Source organism: Lichenostomus cassidix, chromosome 4A, assembly GCF_008360975.1.
Source record: "Lichenostomus cassidix isolate B80296 chromosome 4A, HeHo_3.0, whole genome shotgun sequence".
Classification (NCBI taxonomy): domain Eukaryota; kingdom Metazoa; phylum Chordata; class Aves; order Passeriformes; family Meliphagidae; genus Lichenostomus; species Lichenostomus cassidix.
The window spans coordinates 8,121,638-8,149,059 of record NC_139485.1 but is presented as its reverse complement, the minus strand read 5'-3'; the positions used below and the strand labels follow the sequence as shown (position 1 = coordinate 8,149,059).

The following is a 27,422-nucleotide window of genomic DNA, read 5'->3' as shown; positions in this document are numbered from 1 at the left end:
ACGCTGGTTCCATGGTAACATGAAAGTCAATGAGCCCACCTTGAAACCTGGAAACAATGGGCCCTTTCAGGACAGGGAGCAGAGGGGAGGGACCGTGTCTTATTGAGATGTTGGGTTCTTTCAGATTGTTTGCCAGTGCGATTTTTCTTAAGGAGAAAAGGCACGCTGTAAATTTGCCTTGCACAAGTTCATTTGATTTTGGAGCCTATTACCAAGACTCTGTTGAATTCCCCTTGACCAACTCTGCACCAAAAAGCAGCAGCACAAAACACAATGAAAACCAACCTCCTTGCAGCCCTGTCACTTTGTTCAGGGATTCAAAGACACAACATGACACACTGAAGAATTCTGATCCTACAACTATCAGGAAAAGAAGGGATGGCCTCCAGGATAATCTTATATCCTAAAGAAGAAAATCTGGAGCAAATTCGGGAAAAAAAAATCAGCAAACTTAGCATAAAGAAACAAAACTTATCTATCTGAACTGACAGAAAACTTACAGACCTGCACTGAATTTCCCAAAACCACCTCTGCCCTAGCATCAGAACAGGCTTAGGAATATTTACATGCATTACAATTTAGGAGAATATTTCAAGACTCCAATTGCATGGCCCTTTGAAGGGTTAAACTTTGAGCAACACAGAGTTTAGATCTGGACAAGAGATAACTTTGATTTTAGTGCTTCTTATTCCCTGGAACTTCTGAAAATGCAGGAGTGGAAAGAATCTATACTTTGAACTGCCCAGTAAGACTGATTGTCCTTGCCAGAGTGATTTAGGTAACTTCAGATTAAATAATTTGCTTTTTACAAGGTGATTTTACTCATCAGCTCTCAAGAGATGGGACTCCCAGTGCTGCAAGATTGCAGCAGCCATGTACCTATAGATGGACCTGGCCATTATCCTGGAGGTTATAATTACAGACCACAGCTACCTCACCCACATGTTGAGCAGACCAGGTGTGTTCTGCCAATGAACACACTTCAAACTCCCCAGCCTCCTTTCCTCTCTAGCTGCCTTTTTGCTTCAGCTATAGATGGCTTGGGAGACAGTAAACTAACACAAGGCATCACCTTCCTGGGGCTTGCAGTACGCAACCATCCCAGAAACCTACAAAAACTCTAGAAAATATTCTCTACTATCCTGGTAATAATTAAAATCCTCAAAACAACAAGCCACAAATTCTGGTTCAAATTCTTGAAGATGTCAAAGCCATTTCAAATCAATTTTAGAAAACAAGGTAGGTCCTGAAAGCCTTGCTTTTCACTCTTGCTATGACAGTTCTTTGCTCCCTTTGATAAAAAATCAGCAGCAGGAAAAAATGAAAATCTATAACCTAGTGAGGAAAATTTAAACAGCATTATAATTACAGGCCTACAAACCAAAGCCATTTTAGTGAAGAAAATCAGTACATAAGAGTGAGAATACTTTGTACTGCAGGCATCATTAGAGCACTTCGTATGGCATTGTTAACACATGCAGAAACAGAGTACAGAGCAAAGCCATTCTGTGCAGTTGTCAGACTATTTCAGCAGGGCACCCTACTAATATATGCACAGGACAATTCTAGGTAAGTATCAGGACTACTGGCCTCTATTCAAGTTAATATTAGTGACCTGGAATATGTACAAGAGAGTAGATAATTTTCTTTGGAAGGACTGATCATCTGAGCTCACACACAAAGAAACATAAAAATTTTTGCAACAAATAATTAAGAAAGTTGTTAAAATATATTTCCACCATTTTTTCTTTTGCTTAAAAGCTTCACACAAGAAAAAAATTGAGTTCTACAGGCCTGAGCTCTGAGAACATCTACAACAATGCAGTCACTGCATTATGCTCCAGAGGTGGATATGAAGCAACAGTGAGAAAGAGCCATATAGGTCCTTCAGACACCTCCTGGATAATTTTGCCACATTATCACCTATGAGACAAACACACACAGCATTATAGTTTCAGGTTTCAGTAGCACTAGACAGAAAAAGCATGTTTGTTTGAGAAGCCCTCTTAATTTGTACAGCACTTTGAAGTTAAAGTTTCTGCATCTTACTCATTTGCTTTAAGACATTTACGAATACTATCTCTGTTGAAATCATCGTGTATTTGTCATGAAGTGACGGGAAAGTTGGTATCATCTTCCCACCTCTTCAGAGCCAGCAAACGTGAGTCTGTGGAAACAGAGGGTCAGAAAAAGAGCAGAGAGTACTTTTCTGTCAGAACAATAACCTGATCCAATTCACCCTCTAATCGATCCAGCACAAGGGAGGCAGGAAACCACAATCTGGACAGAGGGTAGCCCACACTTAGATCGGATTAACTGCAATGTTAGACTGCACTTCATAGAAGACAGGGGATACAAGGTTTGAATTTAAGTATTCAATCGTATTTACTACTCTCACTTTGATGGGCTCAGCTCCTCATGGGATTAGTCATTTTCTTTGCTGGGTGCACTGGTTTGAAGGGCAAAGAATCTGACCTTGCTAAAGATTTGCAAGAAGTGGTGAATCCTGCATTCAGAGGGGTCAATGGAATCTTCTAACAAACTCCAACAGAGGCGAGATTGAGCTTGTTGCCAAAATGTCCTTCTCAGGCAAATTCAAATGCCATTTTATCTGGTGACTGACTATAGGCTGTCTCAAGGAAGTGTTTTGTACCGTGTGCCCAACCCTAAGTTGATATTTAGGCCAAGTACCTTGTGCATGCACCAGAAACTGTATTTTTTTATACATATATATATAAAACTTTATAAATAAAACTACCAAAACATTTTCCATACATCCCACATTTTAAAGCTATGTATAGGGAGCAACCACGAACAATATTTAAATGTCATTTTGAGGGTACCTTCATGTTTACCAGCACCAAGAGAGGATCTATGGATTTTAAAGACAGAACTCCACAAATATTGTCTATCACAGGAAATAAGTAGTTTAAGTAGTTTACATACTCAGCTTCATGCCTCCTTTTTATCTCTTATTAGTAACCAGAGAAAAAAAATAATTTTCTAGCTCTTGCACTTGTTACACTGCTGCTCCCTGACATTTGGAATTTCCTCACAATCATCTCCTGCCCAAGCACAGGAGAGACCCACAGCTACTCAGCTCTCAATATCAGACCCTATTCAGGGCTACTTTCTTCCCATACTGTGAAAGACTCCGCATTTCATTTCAATCCACACCAAAAGCCATGTGGGGAAGGGAGCAGTGGGTGTATCTAACATGAGATGACTGGACAAGTATGGCAAGGAAGGAGCTGCAGGGCAGCAGTTACTGCATACACTCACTCCAGTCTAGTGTTCTCACAACACCAAACTGTGGCATGGAGGGAGTGCTCATGTTGTTACAAGACTGGAACCACTTCTTATGCTCCTCTTTCCTGCACAGAATTTGAATATAAAGACTACATAAGGTAGAGGAGCCTATTTCCCAGCAATGCATTAGCTACTAGGCCAGAGTCACCATTATAAGACAGTAAATAATTATACTGAGATTGATAAACTTCCTTGCCTCAGCTGTTGGAAGCTAAGCCAAGACTAAACACATTTGTACAACACTTGTAAACTTGCACCATTTGAATAGCTTTCCTGTTATTGTCAAACCAATAAGCAAATAATCCTTCTGACTGACCATATGGCAGAAGGACAGCAGCCCAGAGAGGCAGCAGTACAAGAGAGGAATTCCAAATGTCAGTACAGTTTTGTAGAGGCCTCTCACAAAGCAAGGAACAGCCAGCCCTTGTAATGAAAGTTCCAAAAATGTCATTTTAAGAACAAAGTGCTCTGGCCTATTGTCCTGCTTAACACCCTCTCTTCATAAGCAGATGTTTAAAGGTCACATTATATCCTTTTATAAACTAAATCACAATAGTAATGTTCATTAATTTCGCAACCACATTTGCAAAGCCAATGATTTAGCACTCTACTGAATCTTAACCTGCTTGTGGGTCTGGGATCTTTTAGATTCTGGTTGGATTCTGTAAGACTTAAGCTTGCTGGATATAGGACATTTAAACAAACTGGACATACACAAATTCATAAAATCTGAAAATTTGCCTGTAATTACTGAGGGAGCCAGCTGATGTTGCATGGCAACTCCTGATTATCTCTGAAAAGTCACAGTGACCAGATATTCCCAAGGTCTGGAATAAAGCAAATGTCACTGCTATCTTCAAGAAAGGCATGAAGGAGGATCTGGGGAACTACAAGGCACTCAGCCTCATCTCAGTCCCTGGGAAGTCAGTAGAGCAAATTCTTCTGAAAACCAATTCCAAACACGTGAACAACAAGAATATTATCAGAAACAGTCAGCACAGATTTGTAAAGGGAAAAAATATTATCCTAATTAACCTAATGGCCTTTTAGGATGAGATGTCCAGCTTCATAGATGAGAGGAGAGGAGTGGTTGTTGTTTACCTTGATTTTAGTGAGGTGGTCAACAGTGCCTCAAGATCCTCATAGAGAAACTGATGAAGCACAGGTTGGACAAGTGGACAGTGAGATGCATTAAAAACTAGCTAATTGCCTGGTTCAAATGACACTTCAAAAACAAACTGAGTGAAGTTTTACTCCTTTTTTTGTATGAGAACATGCGAATGAAGTTGCCATGGTAAAGGTATACAGAACATGGGCAGCAAGCTCAGGTGTCTTTCCTTATGACCTAGCCTAGAGATTTCAGTTCATTGTCATCTGAAGGCTAGCAAATAATTTGCTGGAGCATCACCAGAAATATATATCTCCATGGTTTTCCAATTATGCTGTACTGTTTTATCTTGTAGAAGATAAGTTTTAGAACTGTCCAAATCCTTAGGCTGCATTAAAAGTTCTACCTACTGCACAAATATTTTAGAGAAGTAATTTACCTAGCTGGATTCTTCTCCTCTCCTCTGCAAATGCTGTTTCTAAGGTCTGATTTTAAGACAGCCACAGAAGTGATATTGCAGAAAGCAGAGGCTGTCAGTGTGAAATTAACATGTAAATGCAGCATAAGACTTAATGACAACATCAGTGTCCAGCACAGTTAAATGTTCTAAACTTGGTTTCCTGGCAAAATGTTTCTTCATACACAGCATCTGCTAATACTTAGAGCTTAAAGTATGTTGGAAATACTATATACTTCATCAGTGTTAGCCAGCAGCTTTTCATCACCTTTATCACTATTCCCACTGACAGCTGCAGAGCCAAATACAGAGGGACATTAGCAAAATTACTAATGGTCACACAGTGCTCCCACAATCAAAACTCTGATATTTTTTTAATTCCAGCTTGGCACTTCCACTATAACTCAAAGTTATTTATTTCTCTTACAGAAGAGAAATAAAGTTATTATTTCTCTTACAAAGTTATTATTTCTCTTACAAAGTTATTATTTCTCTTACAGAAGACCATCTTCAAACATTTCTTTTGTGTCAGCAATGTGAAGCAAAAAGTAGAAAACAGGAACTCATGAGATGTAAACAATGACAAGAACATATCTGAGAACATACCTAAAGAGACCACACTACAGAAATTTACATTCATTTACAGAATAAGGTTATTCACTTTCCTCCCACCCACATTTTGATTAGGCCAATTCTGCCTAAAAAAATATATTTGTACATATATCTTTTCTGTCTTTAAACAAATATATGGTGTCATTGTTCAAGCAAAGTAAACAGAATTCTGTCAGAGATATCTGTTAGGATTGCTTTTTGTTTCTTCAGTTTGGAATTTGAACAGCATGTTTAAAGAAGAAAGCTCCAGGAGAGTTTTACAAACACTGACATTTTAAATAGTGAAGACTGTTTACCTGAAGACTCCAGGGCCTCTTAAATCATAAAATCTCCCCAGTCAGCTCAATGGACTATGGGAACAACTGGATGTTCTGTGACTTCTACCCACCTTGAATGCAGCAGAAGAAATCAAGTAGTTGAAGGCAGAAGGACAAGAAAATAGGCAAATGCTCAGGCTTTTTGATCTTTTAAGTACCTTTGACCATGATTGAAAGATTGCATACCAGCAGTTGAAATGTGCTGATTTTAGATCTTTTTAACACAAAAAAACCCCAACCAACCAAAAAAACCCCCAAAACAACCCCACCTTAAAATTTTAAAAATACAGCTCGTTTGAACTGAAAATAGTATCTCTTCTAAGAATGTTCACACACATAAACATTTCTGCTAGCCTAGGTAATATAGACAGGACCCCAATTCCCTGATACTCTTGAAGAATTCATGGTCCTTTCAAGATTTGCTGTGCTCAACACATGAAGTAAAATTCAAGGAGCAAAATTTGTCAGTAACAACACCAAGTATTAATGCCTGTCATAAACCAGTGTATTTAGAGCTACACATTTAAATTTGATTTCACTAGGAGAGCTCTAGAATCTCACTGGCCAATAACTTGCACACAGTCTTGTCCGAATATTATTTGTTCTTCCCAATATTCAGGTCATTCTTAGAAACTGCTTTTTCAAATACTTGAGACTCAGGGAAGACACGGGTGACACACTTCACCTGGCCTCCTTAATTATGTCACTGACAAAGATATATATTTGCATGAAGTTTTGGATCCAAGTTCACAACTGATGCCAAGCAGGGACTTTGAAGTCAACACAACCAAGAACATATGTGGCTCATTTCCCTAATTCAGCCTCATGTTTGTTTTGACTTGTTTGACACTAACATGTTCAGAACAGAATATAGAAAATTATTCAGTGTATCCTTGCCTGTCTTGGCATTGCACATTACAGTACTGACACTGCCCAGCATACAGCAAATAGGAATGGTCACCTTTTTCTGTGCAGGACCACAGTTCTACTCATTACAAAACATGTCAGCATGATGTAATGGGTCATTTAAATATATTCAAGGCCAAACAATCTCTCAGTATTATTTATCTGAGCAACTTCCCAGAGTTGCTATAGATAAGCCCCTTTAAATTTAGTAACTACAAGCAGAGACAAATTTATCTCTTAACCCATCTAAATAACATAGTGAATGTATGAGCCTGGCATTAGTACAGGTCAGCAAAACCCCAAAATAGACTAACAGGGAGCCACCTCACAGCTTGGACACTGTAAACTACCCCTCCCTGCTTCTGTGCTCAGTAAAAACTATTAGGATGGCACATACAGAAAAGGCAAGAGCCAGAATACAAAGAATATTCAACTTTTCACATACCAAGTATCCAAAATGCTTAAACATTTACTCATTTCTCATGTGGTTTAAACCAGAATTTTGACTAGAGAAGGAACATTTCTTTATTCATCCTGTACAACCTTGACCCATCAACCTATGGCTCATATATGTTGAACTGGATTCATAGGATCTAAATGAATATAAAACTATCAGCTTCAATCACTTTGGATTCAAAAGTATGTTTCAAAAGCTGCAGTCCCCATTTTTCAGCCCCTCTTTAAAGGTTAGAATGAAAAGGAAAGTGATCATTCTTACTAAAAAGGAAAAATAAATTGCATACCATTTGGGAAAGGAAACATGTAGGTCTCGATTTTGACAGATTCCTTTGAGTACAAAGGTAGCCTATGTTGTCTAAGACATTTTCATGTCAGATTAGACATACAAGAACTGTGGGAATAATTGTATTTTGACAGCAACACTACTGTCTTCTCAATGGACCTGTTAAAAATGGAAGTGTTCAAATCACCCTCTGCTTTTAGTACTTTGATTCCAAAAATAAGAGCAGAAGTACTGACCTGGATTTTAAGAAGAAAAATTGTACAGGACTCAAAAGAGCTTAATATTGACAATAATATTTTGAAAACGTCTAAGTGTCAAGGTTTTAACATCTGCTGGACTGGCCTGAATGGGAATCCTGGTTTTCTCATTGGATTTTTCCCTTGTTCCGGAAGAACTCTTGCTGCTGGGAGGAGATGGACAAGACTTCTGACCCCTGCTCCTGCACTTGCTTAAAAGGGAGGGCAAAGGTCACACAGAAGGAAAAAGGTTTTAAGCTTTCAGTAGAAGGGCAGATGTGGGATGGAATTTAGCTGGAGGGAGGGAAAGGAGATGGGAAAGAAAAAAAATAATAATTCAATCTTCTCACAGCTCTTCTTCAAATGCTGAGTTATATGAAATTCATTTGCAAGGCTTTAAGGATTAAAGTTCTAGCTGAAGTACAGTATTGGCACTTTTAGTAAAAATAAATAAAATAGCTTTTCCATTTTCATAAACAACTATTGCAACTCTTCAGTCAGCCTAACTCTCAAGTTCATCCACTGTAAATTCAACCTTACTCTCAGCTGCCTCAAGTGCTGTACAGTTTTCACTGCATTCCCCAGGACACAGACTTTTCTTTTGACCTTCAGACCTGCACAGCCAAGTTCATCTTTTACCACTCTTCCTCTAGGATAAGTAGACACATCTCCCTAATGGATATGACTCTCTGCTGCTCCCCATTTTCCCCTATAAATAGGACTGCTACAAACAGCTCTAGTTTGTAACTATTGCTGAACTTCGATCCCTTTTTTAAAAAGGAACAGAAGACGTGCAGTAGTTATAGATGCAGGATCAGGAAACATTTCCTAGGGTTTGCCAAAAGAGGAGGACTGAAAGGTTCCTCTTTCTACTTCTGGTGTGAGTTTACATGAACTGTTCACTGCACTCACATTGGGCAGCAGGTGGAGTTCAATATCCTGTCTTGCAGCTGGTGGTAGGATGACTCTTCACAGACTCATTACTGTCCCACAATACCAGGAGCTTTTTCTAGTCCCACTCACCACTAAGGAGGAGAGAGACAACACACTTTGCTTTTGGCGACTCTCCAAGTCCCATTAACAAAGATGCACACACAGCATATGGAATTTAAGGTGGCACTTCAAAATAATCGCCAAAAAGAAAGTTCCTTCTTATTCACCTGGAAGATATGTGCTAAGTTTCTGTGTTTATAGGTAATTATGATGACTTAAAACATGAACCAGCTGCTTGGAGGCTCAGTGAGGGAGCTATGGTTGCTGTTCACTCTCATTTTGAACACTAACTTGTGTTCAAAGTTTCAGGGGCTGCAAGACTTAAATTTTATGCAAGAAAGAAAGTTCAAGGAAAAAAACATCAGTTTTCTTTACAAACAATGGTAGTTGATCATAGCCAGCACAACATTGTTAACAAATAAAACACAATAAAATTATTTCATGTGTCTGAAGCATGCTTGGTTATGTATTTTACGTGTATCTAGACAGCTAAAGAAACACAGAAAGCAAAAAACAATGTGGTATGTTTCTCTCTCATATTACCATATTAAAGAAACAATACATATTTCCCATTCGCAAACAGTATTGCTAGCATGTGATGTAATATAATCACTATTGAACGTGAGAGGTGAGGGAAATTAGTGCATTTAGTAACAATTAAAGCATTGATACCCTTCACTGACTACAAGTCAGGAGAAGAATTTCACAGACTATTGTTCAAGTTCCCGAATGAAGGTGTGACACAACAGCATGACACCTTCACTTGGACTGAAGAAGGAACATTGTTGTTTATATTTTTTCCTTACAAGGACCAGAAATACAGAGATTTGCAAAATATCGCAAAGGAAGCCTTCTGAAGAAAACTTCATTAAATACTTGATTTCCTGCATATGGTCTAATATTTGATTGCTTTCTTAATGGTTAGAAAAGAAAAAGAAGAACAAAAAGTGAAAAAGAGAAGGCTCACTAGTAGTAAAACCCCTCCTTGAAATTAAAAGCAGCAAGCTGTTTTCTAATTAATTCTGGCCCAGAAACTACTTATGAATTCATGACTGATCACAAATCCTCATTTTAAAGACTGAGCATTAAGTTATTCTTAAGGGACAGCTCAAATATTGTTAAAATATCTTAGAGAAATGTGTTTAGATGTATTTTGTCTTTGTTATGACAATAGTGACCATAGCCCTTGCCTTGACATGAAGGAATGCGTGTATCTCACAGGAAAGTTGCAACCTTTTGCACCTAATGCCATCAAAAAATCCCAATCTCAGCACAACTGTGTTGTCATAAGAAGCTTCACCAGAAACGTAAGTGATAGAACAGACAGGGCTGGGAATTAGCAGGAAGCATTTATATCTCAGTCCAACCTGAGCTATCAGGGGCTCTGATGACTTAGCCTTTCTTTCAGATGAGATAAAAAACAGAGGTCCCAGCATCTGGTGGCCATTAGAAAGCTAGAGATACTGGAGTTATTAGACATTGAATCCTGGTCATATTCCAAAACAAACCATTATATTCATCCTTCCTAAAAAAATTCTTACTGTTTCAGAGAAAATCATATATGCGTTTAGCCACCCAAAGGTGCTGTGCAATGTTTATTGGTATGTTACAAAACAAAACACTTGTACTGCAGGAATACACTGTAGTCCACAATGACAAAACACTTGTTTCATCTGTTTTCTCTGTTGTCTGATAACAGCTATATTAGGTTTTGCTACCAGCATAACTACCCTGAACCCCCAATCTCCAGTGTGATGGAATGTGGGCAGGCTGCACACCCTGCAGGATGTGGGACCTACAGGAATAGTTTACATGGATTAAATCCTTTAGACTTGCTGGAGTGTCACTGCAAGGGAAGAATAGGTGCCCAGCTGCACTGTGTTCCATCCTTCTGTTGATCTGTCATGTACACCCACATGCCAGCTTACAAGAGTGTGCACACTATGAAAAACAATCTTTGTGTCAGAGGTGAGCGCTGGCATTCCTTATGCCAGTCAGTCATCTGACCTTGGTGCTCACAAAATTACCCCTCTTACCACACTCCTTTGGTCATAAAAGGACTCAAGTTTTTAATAGCTATTCTCCAAGTCAGTTAAATGGACAAATTAGCTCCAGAACTGATTGGCTAAATATCCTCTCCTCCTTTAACCTTCTTCCAGAGATCATAAGTGTCAGTGAGAGGTACTGAATAACTAATCTGGATATGATGTCAAATTTACCCCGAAAACTCTTTCCACCTGCTGTTACTGTTCTTTGAGATTCCCAGGAGGTCAAAACTAAGCAATAGCTGTATATAAACATACACCCACACAGATTTTTACTTGAATCAAGTATGATAGCTTTGGATACTCTAATGTTAGTCTGACCCAAGGATTACAACCCTGATTAATTTCTCTATTTGGAAGAGGAGTGTGCAATGTTCTTAGAGTGAAAACTGATATGTATTTTCTGGCTTGACTGGGGCAGATTTTCCGTCAGTATCTGAAATAATTTGATGCTTTCTGGAAGTATAATGATTCTGTTGTTGCAAAAGAAGAGAATGATCCTTTTGGATCACTGATCATTCACTCGAAAGATTTATGATCTGAGCTATCACATCCACAATCAGCTTAACAATAAAAACCTGTTGCAGAAAGGTTCCTTTTTTATGGTCCCTATTTACACGCTAGCAGCATAAAGCACAGCTGTGCTCTGAGCTCACCATCCTGCCACACAACAGAAAGAACAGTTTTGGGAGCAATGACAATTGTTTCCAAGACTTTCCTCAGCCACATAATTACCAGCACCTTCCTACTGCAGCAAGTGATTTTAAATTAAAATCAATCTTGAAACTCCATTTCTCTGCCCATAAACAACATTTAGCTCAGGTATTCTCTACATTTTTAGAGGCAGAGGAGCTGCCATCCTTAACCAGAAGGAATATCAGAGGAAGCTGTGTGTACTCAGTTTCTTAAACAGCAGCAGCACAATTCTACAGTTGGTGTGATGAGACTGCCCCTTGCTGAGCAGTATTTTCCCAGGATTTCTTTAGGTTTCGCACGTATCTGGCAGGTTGCAAATCTTTTGAAGTAGGGATTGTATTTCAACTCTGATTTTTCATGTATGAGAGTGCAGTAGGGTCAGATGTGGTGACCTGAGTTCAGAGGTGGGAGCATTACAGACCTAGATAAACATGCCAGAAAGTCCACAGCTTCACAAAGTTGTGAGTTTCAGTGAAAAAAGTATTCCATGTGCATACAGACATAAAACCTCAGCAATTTTTAACAAAGCTGATATAAGTACTATCTGAAGACACTATTTTTTAAATGTAAAATCTGAATAAGATTGGATGCTCTGGACTTCTGCTAAGTGCTAGATTTACTTCCTCTAACCACAAGAAAAACAGTTCACAGCTATCTATACTCCCACATTCATCACACAGACAAACTTCTGCTGTGTCAGCCACAAGACCTACACTTGCAGTGGGAGAAATACTATCAGAGCTAAAAATTCAGCTATGAACTGATGCAAACATTAACTTCCTAACCTCCTCCCCATGAGAGACAAACAGCAACTTCACACCGCGGAGCAGGGGTTGTACATTGTACACCCTGACACCCTGCAGACTCCTTTGTGGTACGGAATACATTAATAAGGGCAAAAGGTTATTTTCCAGCAAAGTTTGTAAATTAAATTCTATAGAAAACCAAACAAAAGGTTATATGAGTGTTCATTTCTCTATGAGCAGTGAGCTCAAAAGAAAATATTTCATTTCACATTTTGCCAACGTGTCCTAACAACGGCAGATTATACACTACAGATACTCCACAAAACAAGGCTAAATTAATTAATATCAAATTTCAGTCAAATGTATGACCTGAGAAAGGTTTCAAATTAGTTTTTCACAAAATTAAATTCAGCTAAGACCTTTGATAAAAAATAGCATGGAAAGAGTAACTGAAAGAAAGAACACACTCTATTTGATTACTTTTAAAGCACATGGGTTTGCAGAGTGGTGCAAATGGGAAATAAAGAATTAGTTATGATGCTACCTAATTTATTTGGTTAGATAAACTATCTTAAGATGGAAGTTGTCCAGCTCATTAGGACTTAAACCAGCAGCAGAAATATTCCCAGCCTTACACAGAAGAAAACACCTTGCACTTGTAAAAGTTTGCACCAAATCCCACATGAAACTGCCAAAAGGGCCAGAGCAGAGGCTTGCTGAGGAGCCGTCTGTACCAGCTGCCCTCATCCTCCCTACATACATGCACCCACACGCAGCCCAGGCTCAGCCTCCTGCTAGGGAATGACAACAGCAAACAGGATTCCTGGCACCTGGCAGCCTTCTCTGCTGGAGTTTCTCACTTCATTTAACAGCCTCTCTCCTCCCATTCCAGCTCATCCAAAATCACAGAAATTAAAGACATTATTTAGGAAAGGTGCTATCAATAACTGTCTTTTAAAAGCTGAGCTTTGCTCTAAATATTTAACTGTGTCTAGTGTGCATCAAACATGACTTAACCAACATAGCAAACCCTGCAGGCCAGAAAGTATGATTTATACTTTTTTTTTCCTGCTGTCCAACCCAGACCTTTCTAAACAGATCTCCATGCAGCTTGTCAGATATCCTGACTCAAACAGCTCCAGGTGCCAATTACTTCATACTAAGATGCAGGAAAACACACAGTTGACAGGTCTGAGATAACCCAGTCTCAGGAAAACCATCTCCTGATTTCCTCTTCTGACTTCCTCAGCAGTGCTTAAGTCAAACATCCAGATGTTACATGACAGGTCCCTACAGGCAAGCACATGACCTAAATGCTCTGGAAGAAACCCTGATACTTTTAAGATAATTTTGTTTTCTCCTTGTTTCCTCAACTAAGCTTTAGGGAGAGAAACTGATATTTTATATATATAAAAAATAGCATGTGCTAGTCTTAAAACAATAGCTTTCTAAAGCTAGCAAAGACATTAAATCCTTGGTGCTTTTAAGCCCAACCCTCTTGTCATACTTCAAGGAAAAAATGTGGCATCACCTGTATGCCTGTGCAAAATACTATAATAGGTTATGTTTTTATTTACATTATGCCTTTATAATTCAAAAAAAAATAAAGCAACACTAACTTTGTTCTGTTCCTTTACACAGATGCTATTTGTTTGGTACAGTCTAATTTTTTTGTAATTCTAATTTCTAGCCAGCCTCATGGCACCTAAGTGGAATATATGTAAAGAAAATAACAAGATTTAGGTAAAGCCTTCAGTTTTGTGACATTAAAACTGAAATTCAAACTTGCATTCAGATCAGTTTTTATGATAATAATATATAAAATCTATTTTTTTGTATATTATCATCATAATTCTCTATTAATACATATTAGAAGAGCTAGTAGATTAGTTATGAAACTCAAGAATGACAAATACTTGCATCACCTTAGGAACTTGAAGAAAACACAAATAAGCACACATTCAACTTCCCCCTAAATTTGTTTCAGTGTTATCAACAGCAACCTGCCTTGAGGCATACCTTCCCCAGTGAGAGCAGCTCTCTCTACCACAATGACTTGAAAGAAAGGAAAAATACAAGCAATTTTTGATAAACAGGCATACAAACCACTGGGAGCACTATGATTATTTTACAGATAGCGACAAACATGGTATGGAGGATTTAAGAAAGTTACATGAAGCCATCCAAGCTATATTGATAATAGAATCTACAACTCCTTCTGCCACAACCAAGTCCTCATGTTTTATCTACAAAGTACTAGCTTACTGCCCTAACCATAAAATATCTGATAGAAGTCAATATCCTGCTACAGTTTCTTGATATCAACACACAGGAATTAGTGATCTTGGGCTTATCAAGAGCAGAGGCTGCAGTGGCTATAAATTGAGCAAGCACAGTAAATTTCACAACTCTGTCAAGTAGTTGAATGAATTGTGGTGGTTTCACCTTACAGAGATAATCTGGTTCCAATCAGAATTTTAATTCCTTTCCCACAGTAGTTTTATGATGAACTTAGTTAATGGAAGCAGTTCAGAGCTTCTGTGCAACTTTTTCAACACACAAGTTGATATTGGTGCTACTTTGAAACAGTGTGAGGTAACATCTAAATAATCAGGCTTAAAATGCCACTGACATTGGATACGTAAGGAAAATGAGGATTACTCACGCCAGACATTAAATAAAATTCTAAAAGAAACTGAGGTCTTCAATGACACACTATGTAAGGAGCAGACTAAATTCTTAGTGACCTCAATTAAACAGAGTAGCACCTGACAGAGTACATCTGGCAGCAATGTGAGTGCTTTTCAATCATCTCTTCCTTTCCCACAATCAAATTCACAACTTTTAAGGGTCTTACAAAACCCTTTTACTGCCTATCTAGAAAAGTGAAATGAAAAAGCAAACAATATCCACTCTTTGAAAATTAAACTCACTACATCCTTCACAAAGACTAATCCTGATTTTCTTTTTTTAAAACAGAACCACGCAGATAAGGAAGTGTTGTAAACGTGAGATCTGCAAGCTGCTGGGTTGCAGAAGGGCCCCTCTAAACAAGTATGTCGTGGAGCTAGCCTGTACCTGTGTCTTGCTGCACATTCCTCTGGCAAAGGAATTTAGGCCTGAAACCTGGTACCCCTCTGCCCTCCTCTGAGTGAGCTCATAATACCGGAATGAAGAGGAGGGAAGTAACTTTTTCACTGGAATTTCTTTAATGGAAATTGTAAGGACACATCTTGATGAAACAGATGCTGGAAGTATTTTCCCGGTTATTCACGAAGAATACTTATTATAATATATAGAAAACAGAACTACCTCAGCAAAATTTATCTCTGGTAAGTTGTTATCATATAATCCAAGCAAAATTTGTAGCCAATATCACTGCACAAAGATGCCTGGGATGACTGTCTTCTGTGCAGAGAAAACTATAAAACAATCATTCCAGATCTGGACAGTAACTTAGTTAAAAAGATAATGAAAACTTCAACTGAACAACCAGAAAAACCTTAACATTGCCTTTTCATAGCTTTCATTTACTTCAATCCAAAATACTTGATAAACACTTTGGTTTGTGATTCATAAAGTATCCTTGAATGAAGTTGAAAAGTTATAGTACTGCTGGAGATCCGATATAAACATTAATTAATTGTACTCTACCACTGCCAGACTGTAGTTAAGACTCACTAGCTGGATTTTAATCCTTGTCCCTCCTCTCTGAAAGACGTGCAGAACCTTCCTGGATAGCATGAAGCTGAAAGATAAAAATCAAGCAGATTCTTTGGAAACCTCAGTCTCATGCTTGTCCATAGAAGAAAGTGCAATTGAATGGAGAGTCTTTAAGTACCCATAATGAACTTTTTACAGCTTTGTGCCTTATTGGTTAGAGGCTCTAGCCTTCAAGATCTCCAAAGGCAGATTGTACACGTCCTCTCATTTACAGGGGAGCCTTAGGGCACACAAAGCACACAGGGCAACAGTTCAAAGAAGCAGAACTCTCTGCATGGCTCGGGGCAAAGCTTTCTTCACACAGGACAGGAATACCAGCACTTAACCTGGCCCAGTGCAATGACATCTGCAAATCGCTCAGAGGTGAAAGACAACACAGTAATGCAACCAGTGATCACGTATTTCAAAGCAAAAACTGCAATTTGTTTCTTCGTATTACATCAGGAAACAGTGTGAAATGAATGAAATAAATGAATCCTGGAGAAGGGACAAAACAGATGAAATGCTGTTGCTGTAAGTAACTTCAACAGGCATGTTCGTTTCAGGATTCAACCTAACCTGCAACTTTCTGCACAACGGAGGGTCTGTAAACACGTTTTACCTTCAATGGAATACATGCTCTGCCACATTAAAAGATGTTCTGAGCCAGCCCGGTTCGTACAGCCTCAGAAGGGCAGTCTTTGCAAAACCTCCGAGGGGATTTTCCACAGTCCGCTTGAGGTGTGGGAACCCCTCAGCTCCCAGACTCTGCTGAGGGTTCCCAGCACTCCTCCCACACGCTCCAGGGCCAATCCATTCACATGGAAATTGCTCCACTAAGAGATACAGGTCAAACCACAGTTTGGAGCTCACTCTAATTATCTAGGCAGATTTTGGTTTAATCCTAACAAGATTATACATTCACAGAGATTAAGGTTGTTAAAAGTACCACAGAGTAAACCATATAATCACTACATTGAAGAGACCATTAACTATTCTGTTTATGGTCACCAACTCATTTAACTTTAAAACCTCTGTGGTATTCAGATTTTCTGTATCTATTTGTGGCAAAATTAGGCTAAGGATCTGACATTTACTTTGGTGACAAGAACACTTCACATTTGTCACACGAGTGGTTTGAAAGCTTCTTATTTTCATATTAACATATTTTCTCTATACTTTTCTTACATCTTACACCCTTTCAAGTCACAGCAACAAGCCAAGCACCATCTGTAAAAAGAGATTTCAGAGGCTCTTTCCAGTTTAAGTCAAAACTACTTTATTAGGTTAAAAATGCACTACTCTTCCTTTGTAAAAATGATCACAAAGTTTACAAGAAGAGACAGCTGTTTAAAAACTGTGTTTCTGATGAAAACAGATAGAAAACTTTTGCTAAATAGCAAGCAATGCATTTCCATTACACCTATTCCCCTGGCAAAGCAAAGAGCATATGCATTTCAAAAGTACACCAGAAACAAAGCACCTTACTCTTGGCACCCAGGGCTTTTTAGAAATCACCTCAGTCATCCCATGAGATCAGGACTCAGCACACTTCTACCATTTCTGGTAATAAAGGCTCAGCATTTCCCTTGCAAAATGCTATATACACTGTGAAGTGCAATACAGGACCTGCCAACCTCACCTTCCAGCCAAATCTACACTTGACATGTGCTGCACTTCATGTAGAAGGCATTTACAAGGATACATTCATTTAATAGATAATGTTCCAACTTTTCAACCCCTCACACACACTTTGATAATAGTCTAAAACTTCACAAGGAAGGCTGAAGCTAAAAGCCTACAGGCTCCTTTTATGGAAAAGTCTGAAGACTACTATAAATTCTTAATTTTCCAAGCTTGCTTTTTGCTCCTGCAGGCTATGTTCTTCCAGCTGAGTTACACCCTGCTTTGTGGGTAGCTTTAATCATCAAAGTACAATACAATGATTCACCTTTCTATTGTTTTGATGTTTTTCCACTACAGTAGTAGCAATAATTCCAAGTTGCCTTAAAAAAAAAATATATATACAGAGCAAGTGGTATCTGCATAACCCTTCACAGCAAAAGCTTGATATAAGGAGAACTATTACAACTTTAAAATGGTCCTGTTCCTCTTTAACTAAGTCGAGCCATTATTCATTGTGTCAATTAATTGGCTTAACTTTGTTAGAGTAATGATTTGCTTTTATAGATGCATTTCTAAAAACCAACTGGGCAGCTTACAAATTCAGAACAGACTTTAACTTAAAAATAAAGTATTAAGAGTAATAATTTCATCACTTCTTTTATAATTCTATAATTTAATTTTAAATTTTGGTTTAAAAATTCTTTTAAGAACTAAGCATTATTTAATGTCCACAGAGAGGTAGCTTGCTACTTGCAAGGGCATGACCTTAATAAAAAATATTAATTTCAATGTTTCAAACAAATGGATAAGGAATGTAAGAAGCTGATTTGAAAACACTCTAATACAATGTGAACAGGTAAAGTACATGCAATAATTTTAAAAAGCTAGGAAAAGATAAAGCACTAACTTGTCACTATTTAGAGCTTTAAAGTGATGCTGCTAGCAAAAAATAGAGTTGGTGACATTTAATTTGTGGAGATTTGAAGAAGCACAGGAGCATTCATAAGTCCATTTCTTGCTTAACTGCACTTGCATTTTCCTCTCCTCTGATTTTTAGGTCAAAACCAATGCCTGCAAACAGTGCTAGAAATTCATTTATGCAGTTTGCTTTCAGTTTACTCTGTACAAACACTTTATCCTAATCTCTAGAAAGCTGCAGGTTTTGATCTGTCTACCAACAAAAAAAAATACGCTAAGGAAACAGTCACTGTTGCTGTTGCTACCTTGTTTCCAACCTTTCTCCTTCAATGGTAACAGGAAAATGACAAATACACAAAACTGAAGGAAAATGAAATATTAGTTTCAGATCTTACAGAAACTTTGACGTACTGCCATTTCTAGCTAGTTCCCAATTAGTCCAGCTACAACACCTCAATGACAATTAGATTTGACCTGTGTTACACATCACACTGGGGTCTTGCCAAATACTTGTGTCAAGCATGGAATCGTTTGTTTCTATTACTAATGGGGAAAACAACGAGCATTAGGTGCAACTCTCTTAAACAGATTTGTACAGGAGAGATTCGTGGTAACAGGCACTGACATGTCCTCACTGCTGCTGGGAGTGAGGCATCAGAGAAAGCACTGCAGGATTAACAGGAGTGATACTGGCAGCCTCCCTGGCTATTAAAGCACAAAGGAGAGACAGAAAGGCAGAGAAGCTCAAGAGCACGTTGAGGCAAGGGCTGGAGGCTGTAAAAAGTACAGTAGATTCCAGCCAAATAGGAGAAAATAGAGCAGGGAGCGAATAAGGCAAACTCAGAATACAGTAGCTATTGACATCTCAGTGGACTGGAGCACATCAGACCAATTTGGTTCACAGAGTTGATTCTCTCAGTGTTGAGGTAACCAAGTGAGCAGAGACTATGCAAACTGGATGGTGCTGGTTTAGGGGCCCCAAGAGGTTGACACAACCAAAGCTAATCAAAATTCTGCAGAAACAACAAGAAGGGAAGCACAGACCAGAGGGATCTCTACAGCTTTGTATCCATTTGGGTATGAGCAGAATCAGAGGGCCAGCAAAGTCACCTCCGAACAGCAGGAACTATTAAAAATGTGGCAAAGGAGCCAAAGAAGAAGTACATCCATGGAACAAGTCAATCCTTTGACTTGATGTTAGTTTTTCCTCTTTGTGTTTCCTCAGACCTGAGAGAAGAGGAAATCATTCTGAAAAGATTAATTTGATTATAAGTAGTAGAATTATTGTCAACAACTTTTTAAAGTAGGAAGTTACACACAGCTCCTAGAAACTACAGCAACACAACTTTTATATAAATCGCACCATCAGAGAATGGGAAGTCATATGGCAAGACTCAAGGCAGGCTGAACTGCAGGAAGTCTGTGCAAAGAGCAAAGGAACAAATTATTGGCTTTCCCCATGTATTTTCAGATTTATTTGCCTACACCTTCAAATGCCCTCTTTGCGAGGTACAGGTAACAAGAATTGCATGATTCCACTCTAAATGTTCTTTCTGTTTAGACATGCAAATGGAAATAAGTATGTAAAGCTCAGTTAGGGGTTTATAGCTTTTCCAGGAGAGTGAGAGCCTTTTTGGGTTATATGGATATCTAGAAAAAAAGAAAAGAAAGAGAAAAAAAAACCCACCAAAACAAACAAAAAAAACCCACCCAACCACCCAAGGAAATTAAGTTCATAATGTCAGTGCCTGATCTCCCTTCCCACTGATCTTTCTCCAATAATAGTCAACATTGCAGTCACCACCAAGACTGCATTTTGCAAGTACCCTCTAGCAAGCAACTCAGCCTCCTTCCAACCCCTTTTAAAACACAGACTGACCTTACAAGAATGATCCCTTCCACAGGTAACAACAGAAAATCTTTCATTTTATTTTTTCCACAATAATAGTCCTTATTTTGGGACTGGATTTTCAGAGAGCTTGAAAATAATCTAGCAATGAAACCTTCAAAAAAATTCTTATTTTTAGTTCCTTGTCATCATTATAACATCTAAGCTGAGATACAGGCATTACCAAACCCTACTCAGGTAGAGATCCTCTACAGCAATGATGGACAAAGGGGGCAAGAAGCCCCATCCTTTAGGGACACCAGCATAACAATGGCAGCTCTTAAGTCAAGGGAACACAGTGGCTGATGCCAAAGCTTGTCCACAAGATGAAATAAAATGCTTCTTCAGGTCACACAGTGCCTCTCACACCTATACTAAAAGCCTTAAATGGATAATGATATAAAGAAAGCTCTTCAGAATACAATTGCATGCATTACTCCGTTTCATAGCTGCTCTAAAATGAAACAGTATCTGAATGCCAAATAAAATGCCACTTGCTCAATTGTCTTCAGCACACAAAATATATCCAGTAAAGAAGCAATTATTTGTTTAAATGGAAAAGTATATCCAGCTTTAAACACAAATTTCCCCTAAAACTCAACATGTCTTAGCAAGAGCTAGAAAATTAGCATTGTTATCAATAGTTTGTTTTTTCAGTAATTTTCCTTAATTTGCTACAGAACCAGAGTATAATTCTTATATTTTACTATAGACCTATTATCATTTAACTTGACCTTTGCAGAAGGACCATTCTCAATGCAGTACCTGAATCTTCGCCCATCAAGTATCTCCACAGCCATGCATTATTATGGATTAGAGGCTGCCTTATCTGGTAAACACATCCTGAGATCTATAAGATTAGATTGGTATTTTATATTATTCCTTGAATTCTGTAGACTCTTTCCTTACAAAAGTAACTTTACAGTAGATACTACTTTTTCCCCATAAAGTTTACTGCTACGAAAAGATATAGCTGTAAAAGTCAAATTACAGAAGGGTTGCATACTTATAAATACTGATGAAAATGGCAAAGAAAAAAAAATCAGAACTTTACAAATAAATCTTAATGTATAACATCATAATTGCTCAAACTGAATTACAAAGTGTTATGGTGAGAGCTGTGACTCTGGTTTCAAACAGCCATAATTAAACAGCTAATTCTCCCCCTCTGTCAGAGGCTCTGGGACAAAATTTATTTTTGGCCATGGAAAACAATGAGCTCAGTTCAATTAAGCTGGTCCAGTACATACTAAAGGAAAAGACACTATGAAAGCATTTGTAGCATAGATATAAAAACAAAAGAAAACACACAGAAAACCTAGGATATATTAAGAGATAGATAAATAAGATCACTTGGGCTAGCTTGTCATAAACTAGCAGAGCTTTAGTTACTCAAAATAGAGCAGACTGCCCAGAACTGGTTTTCACACACAGTTTTTGTTTGCCTTACTTGGATACTGAAGATGTTCTGCTGAAAAAGATACCAAGTGCTAGAAAAAGAAAGTGGCTTTAGTTAATCTGCACATTTATTAGCTAAAAAAATCAAAAAGAAAGAAAAAAACAAACAAAAAGATCACCAAAAAAAAAACCCCACCAAACAACCCCTATCCAGATTTGGAAGAGTTGCAATAGTTCATGAAGCCCACTCATAAAATAAACCTTACTGAACTCAACTGAAAGCTCGGTTGTTCCAACAGAACATATCTGACAATAAATCCTCACAGTAAGTCCTAAAAGTAGCTCTTCAGAGACATAGTTCTTCAAGAACATAATCCAGGCGTGCTCAGCTAGCTCAACAACAACAGAAAAGGAATAAATGAAGAGTTACCACCTCACCTGTTTGCCAGGTATGCTCTCAAGGCAGCACAGAATGACTGCACAGGACAGTGATGTAACTGAGCTGAGAGCTCTGTGAAGGGATGTGAATCTCAAATTTTATTGCAAGAGGCTGTCTCTCAGTTTAGTGACCATTTTCCACCTCACAGCTTATGTTCCACCTCACATGTATGACACGACATCCCAGAAATATCAGCAAACTCTGATTGTTATTTTAAAAGTCCCTGTCCTAAAAACTCTGCCCTGTAGCCTCCAAAAGCCTCAGGGGAGGACAGTGACTAGCCAAGGCAAATCCCTGCCTCTCTTGCACTGTTCCAACATTTTGTCTTACCTCCCCTACCTTTGGACCAACTTTTGTCACTTGTCTTACCGCAATGAATGTCTCAGAGATAGTACTACGTTGTTGTTTTGTGTTTGCACAGCATCTTGTACTGATGCTCCCGGTTCACTATTAATGAAAACTATTGATAATAAAAGATTGAAACCATGAATGAAGCACGGTTTCTGGAGTGACTCCAGCTGAAAGCTGTTAGGGGAAACTTTAAGGTCATTCCCAGCAATTGGTCTACAAGGTAACAATCTGTCTGCCACATAACCCCACGTGTAACAGCACATCATCCACGTTTTCAACATTTGCTTCAAGAAAACATAGATCACATCACAAGACTAATTTTGTACTGCCATTCAAAATAAATCATCATTTCATGATGTAGCTGTCACCTACATCTGCATCAATCAGCAATAATTTCACTGCCATATTGCATAAATTTATATAAATAATTGCAAAATGCAGCACATTTGTCTCAAAATAATTTCAACCTTTAAAGTACTTGCTTTATAAAAGTCATTTCTACATAGATTCCACTGCAACAAGAACTCTCAGTAGAACAGTTCTTGGTTTTGTTGAATAATCTTTTAATCTTTGAGAAGATTAGAGCTTGTAACTACCACCTGATCAGGATGATGAAATTCTACTAGTGCAATTGATTATGAAAAATGCAAAACATAATGAAGAAACTTTCCTATTTATAAGAAGTATAAGCCCTTCTCATATTAAAGTGTTTTCAAAATATTTCTTCTCAGTTGCACAAAAAGGTTCTAAATCCTTAAAATTTTAATCAAAAGAGTAACAAAAGCAGTAGAAAAACATTGGCTAACAAGTCAAGAACCCATGTTTCAACTGGTTTTGTTGGAAATCTGTCAGAAATTGAATTAAAATAAGCATGCTGAAAACATATTATACTAGCAGCTTCCATTAATTCATTATTGTATATGCACTATAAAATCCACACCACAAACATTATTGTCCAATCTTAATTTACATTACAATATAACAAAGACATGTTTTTTGAACTGCTGACTGGTCATCAGTTGGACACTTAATTTAGGCTACAGATTTATTCACTGGTTAAGTGGGCTAACAATTGCAGATTCCAGTAGCAGAAAAATTATTACAACACCAATAAAGAGGGGAATTATGAACATTTTAAAAGCCTGCAGTCCCTTACTACTGTTTAAACATTAATTAGGAACAGCAAGAGAAACTCCATGTTTACATCATAAAATAGTCAGATTGACAGATCATAATGTCATTGCTTCTGTATACCAACCTGGAATTTAAAACACGTTTACTAATCCATAGTCATGAACCTTGATACAACACTTCATACCTTAATCCTTTAATTTCTCACATCACTTTTACTTAGTTATGACGTGTTCTGGATTGGATCCCTTGTGAACAAGGACCTAGAGGGTCAGCTTTTAAAGCAAGGTTTGAGAAGATGCTAAAAAAGAGCTAAAGGCATTCAGCTGCAAAGAGAGACACTGATCACGCTATCAGACGCTGAAAGCTGTTACACCGCACACATGGTCTGCCACCACAGTGTACTTTTCAGAAGCTAGTCAAACTAGAGCAGACGAAAGGCACAAAGGAACTTCGGAGCAAAAGTGTACGGCAACTGAAAGAAGAAATCCGCGCATCTTTCAGAGGGGGGCGGAGATGCGTCTGTTTCCTGGCCGAAGGATGCCCAAAGCCCGAGAGGTTTGCCCAGGCACCTTCACCTCCAGCGAGCACTGCTGCGGCCGGGACCTGCACACACTTACCGCACTCGCCAGCTCCGCGCCCAGCCAGAGGAGCAGCAGCAGCAGCGCCCTGCGGGAGGCAAAGGAACACGGTCACGGCGGGGCGAGGGGCAGCGCGGGGAGGGGGCGGCCGAGCCTCAGCACTCACCCTGCGCGCCCCATGGCGCGGGCAGCCCGCGGGGACCGCGACAGCGCACCCGGGTACGCAGCCGGAGGAAGAGGAGGGCCCGCCGTCTCTCGGAGCGGGCAGCGCACGGTGCGACCGCTTCGCGGGCTCCTTCCCCCGGCACGACGGAGGGCCGAGCCCCGCGGGAGCTGCCGGGCTGGCACCGCCGGCGCTGCCCGCTCGGGGTCGGTCACCGCTCGCTTCCCGCGGCGCCGCAGCCCCTCAGGCACTCGCGGCGTGCCCGGGCAGGAAGTTTGCGCGGTCCTCGGCTTGGCGTCGCACCTGAGCGGGGCCCGATGGGCCGGGACTGAGCCGGGCGAGCCCTGCGCCCGCCGCCCGCCCATCCAGAGGGGCGACCCGGCACTGGCAACAACTCCCCCTCCCACCCACACGCCCCGGCGACTTCCGCTTCAGAAAATAGTCCGGGGTCCATTTGCCCGCCCGGTGGAGGTGTGGGGTGGGGAGAGGCGGCGCCCGCGCTTCGAGCCGACAAAACCGCGGCGCCCGGGGGAAGGGCGGGGGAATTGTGGCCCCTCAGAGAGGGGTGGCAGCAGCGAGCCCCATACCGCCCGCCTCGCCCGCCCCCGGAGCGGAGGAATACTGTAGTCCCGGGAGGACTTGAGCCGGGAGAAGCGCCCTCGCGTGCGGCAGAGGGGCGGGCGCTGGCGTCGGGGCGGCCGGCGGGAGCCGCCTGCAGGGAGCCGCGCTGCCCCGCCGGGCTATGCCCGCGCCGCAGGGCCGGCACCGGAGCTCCTGAACGGGCAGGATGGAGCCGCGGCGGCAGAGCTGCAGCCTGGCCGCTGGCTGCCTGCTCCTGCTGCTGGGGTGCTGGGGGCCGCAGGAGGCGGCGGCGGCGGTGAGTGCGGGGCGCCCTCCTCGTTCGCCTCGGGCGCCGCGGTCCCTGCCGGGCGCGGCCGCGGTGTGGAGCCTCGGGGGGAATGTTGGAGTCCCTTCAGGGATGGGGTGGCTGAGGGTGGGCTCCCCCTGACAGGAGCTTGGCGACTTCTCGGGAGGGCGAGGGTCGGTGGCCAGGCCGGGCCGCGGGAGGGTCTCTCCGACTGCCCGCAGGTGTCGGGGCTCCCGGGCCGTCCTTCCCCGGGCAGAGCCCCGCGGTGCTTCCCCTCAGACCAGCCCGCTCCGCTCCCCGCGGCACCCGCCAGCCGCCCGCACGTCTGGGTTCGCCGGCGACTCCGGGGAGGGTGGGAGTGTGAGGCGGGGGGAAGCCCGGGTGAGCTTTGTGTGGGCTCTGAACCCGCTGTTCCTCCAGGACAAAAGAGGAAAGAATTTCCCCCCTGCCTTTCCCCCCAAAGGACTTCGTGAAGAGGTGTCTGAGCTCTTGCCGCTGAGCCATCACCTGCAGCTGTGAGTCGCACCTGGACGTGGCAGGGAGATGGAGACATGTGGGCATGGTTTGCCGGAGGACGGTGCCTCACACGGGAACTTAGTTTTCTTGAGGGCTTTATTTCTGCTTTCTTAAAACCCAAGTGGAGGTGCTAGCGGAGATGGTAAATGCGTGCAGTGTAGTAGAGAGTGCACAGTAGGCGGCCTGGAGGAGACTTCGGGTCCCTGTCTTGGGAGAAGGGATGCTGTCCCAGCTTCCCTGGAGCCGCAGGGCCTTGGTACTGAGAGGTGGGAGAGGTGATCGATAGCTTCAGGTTTCAGGGTGTTTGACTAAGACCTCCAGGTGTTAATAAGTGGTGAAATGAATTTAAAAGGCTCCCACTTTAATCTGCGTTAATTTCAGTTTTTATGATCCCTTCGTCTTCCTTAAGGTTTTTTAAAGTTTAATTGGAAAGGAAAACAAATCCAGAGTTCTCTTGTTTAGGATTACTTTCTAGTTGAAAAGTCATAATATGTTATGGTAATAGGTGGAGAGTATATTTCTCCTACTCCCCCCTTCAATTTTGTAGTTAGTGCTGACAAAATCTTATTTGTCTTGAACTCTCCTTTGAAGTGCATTCCTTTACAGTGAAACTTTGTAGACCTTTCATCTACTCTCTGAAAAAGCTAAGACCAGCCATATTATACTTCCTTCCTCTTCTACCCCTCCTTACCGTGCCCAGGTGGGAACCCCAGTGTAAGTGATACTGGTGTTCCAGCAGTGCTCACTGATATGAAGACCTGCTTGGCTCCACGTTGTCTGTAACGCTGCTTCTGGTGCTCTGTTCAGTACCACCTCACCACAGCCTGCCTGCCAGAACTCCCACCTCAAAGAAGGACCCAGGCAGTCCCCCTACAGGGCTTCACTGTTTTAGCAGGTGGGGGTTGAAGATAGGGAGGTTTGTGAGCATAAATATGGCCCTTTTCTTTCCTCAGGAAAGCATCCCAGCGGAGTTCTAGGGAATCTGTGGGGAAGTCTTAGCAGGAATCTGTGGGGTGTGGGAAGGGGCCTGTGGTGATATTGTAGGCAGTCCCCTACCTTGGGAGAAGTGAAGAAAGGAGCAAAATCAATGGTGGAATTTCTGGTTCTTAACACCACCTTGTGCAGCAGCCTCTCTCTTAGGATTTGCAGTGAGATAAGATTAACTGAAGACCCAAGGGCTAAGTGGGGGTGCAGGAAAGAGAGAGATGCCTCTGTTCCAAACTACATAAATCCCACTGTTTTTTGTGATATGGTTTTCTCTAATGGTTTCTCAATACTTTGGTGTTCTGATGTTTTTGAACTTCCTGTGATAACACTAAATGTTGCTGATCCTTATAAATGAGGATCAGCAGTTTATTCTACCCATTCTCAGAAAGGGTTGACTAAATACTGTAGCAGTGTGTTTGATAAACACAGTCTCTTCTGCAAATTTTGTTCTGGGATCCTTTGTCAGAATCATCTCCCCAAAAGGGTAAATTTGGTCAGATGACTTCAAGTCATTCTGGTGTTCCTATTCAAGCAATACTTGAAATTGTTATTTGACATTATAATGCATGTTTCCAATTAAAAAGCTGTACATTCTTTGCTCCAGGTTGTTGTAAAATTGTGTATTGCTATGTGGTCGGTTACAAAGTGACAGAATAAAGTTGAGGATCATCTGCCAGCATGTCCATC

At 40.7% G+C, this 27,422-nt stretch overlaps 2 protein-coding genes across 3 annotated transcripts in view; one reads left to right on the top strand and one right to left on the bottom strand.

Annotated features, from left to right (window-relative positions):
- Positions 1-24,906, bottom strand: part of COL4A6 (collagen type IV alpha 6 chain) — a 106,996-nt gene extending 82,090 nt beyond the window's left edge. The window contains exons 1-2 of the mRNA XM_085060365.1: positions 24,368-24,906; positions 24,241-24,289 (exon numbers count right to left, since the gene is read on the bottom strand). Coding sequence (XP_084916491.1) covers positions 24,241-24,289; positions 24,368-24,729 — 411 coding nt within the window. The 5' untranslated portion in view covers positions 24,730-24,906. The remainder of the gene's footprint in view (positions 1-24,240; positions 24,290-24,367) is intronic.
- Positions 24,907-25,003: 97 nt separating this feature from the next.
- Positions 25,004-27,422, top strand: part of COL4A5 (collagen type IV alpha 5 chain) — a 73,642-nt gene continuing 71,223 nt past the window's right edge. For both annotated transcript variants that reach the window (XM_085060368.1, XM_085060369.1), the window contains exon 1: positions 25,004-25,241. In XM_085060368.1, the coding sequence (XP_084916494.1) occupies positions 25,152-25,241 (90 nt within the window). In that variant the 5' untranslated portion in view covers positions 25,004-25,151. The remainder of the gene's footprint in view (positions 25,242-27,422) is intronic.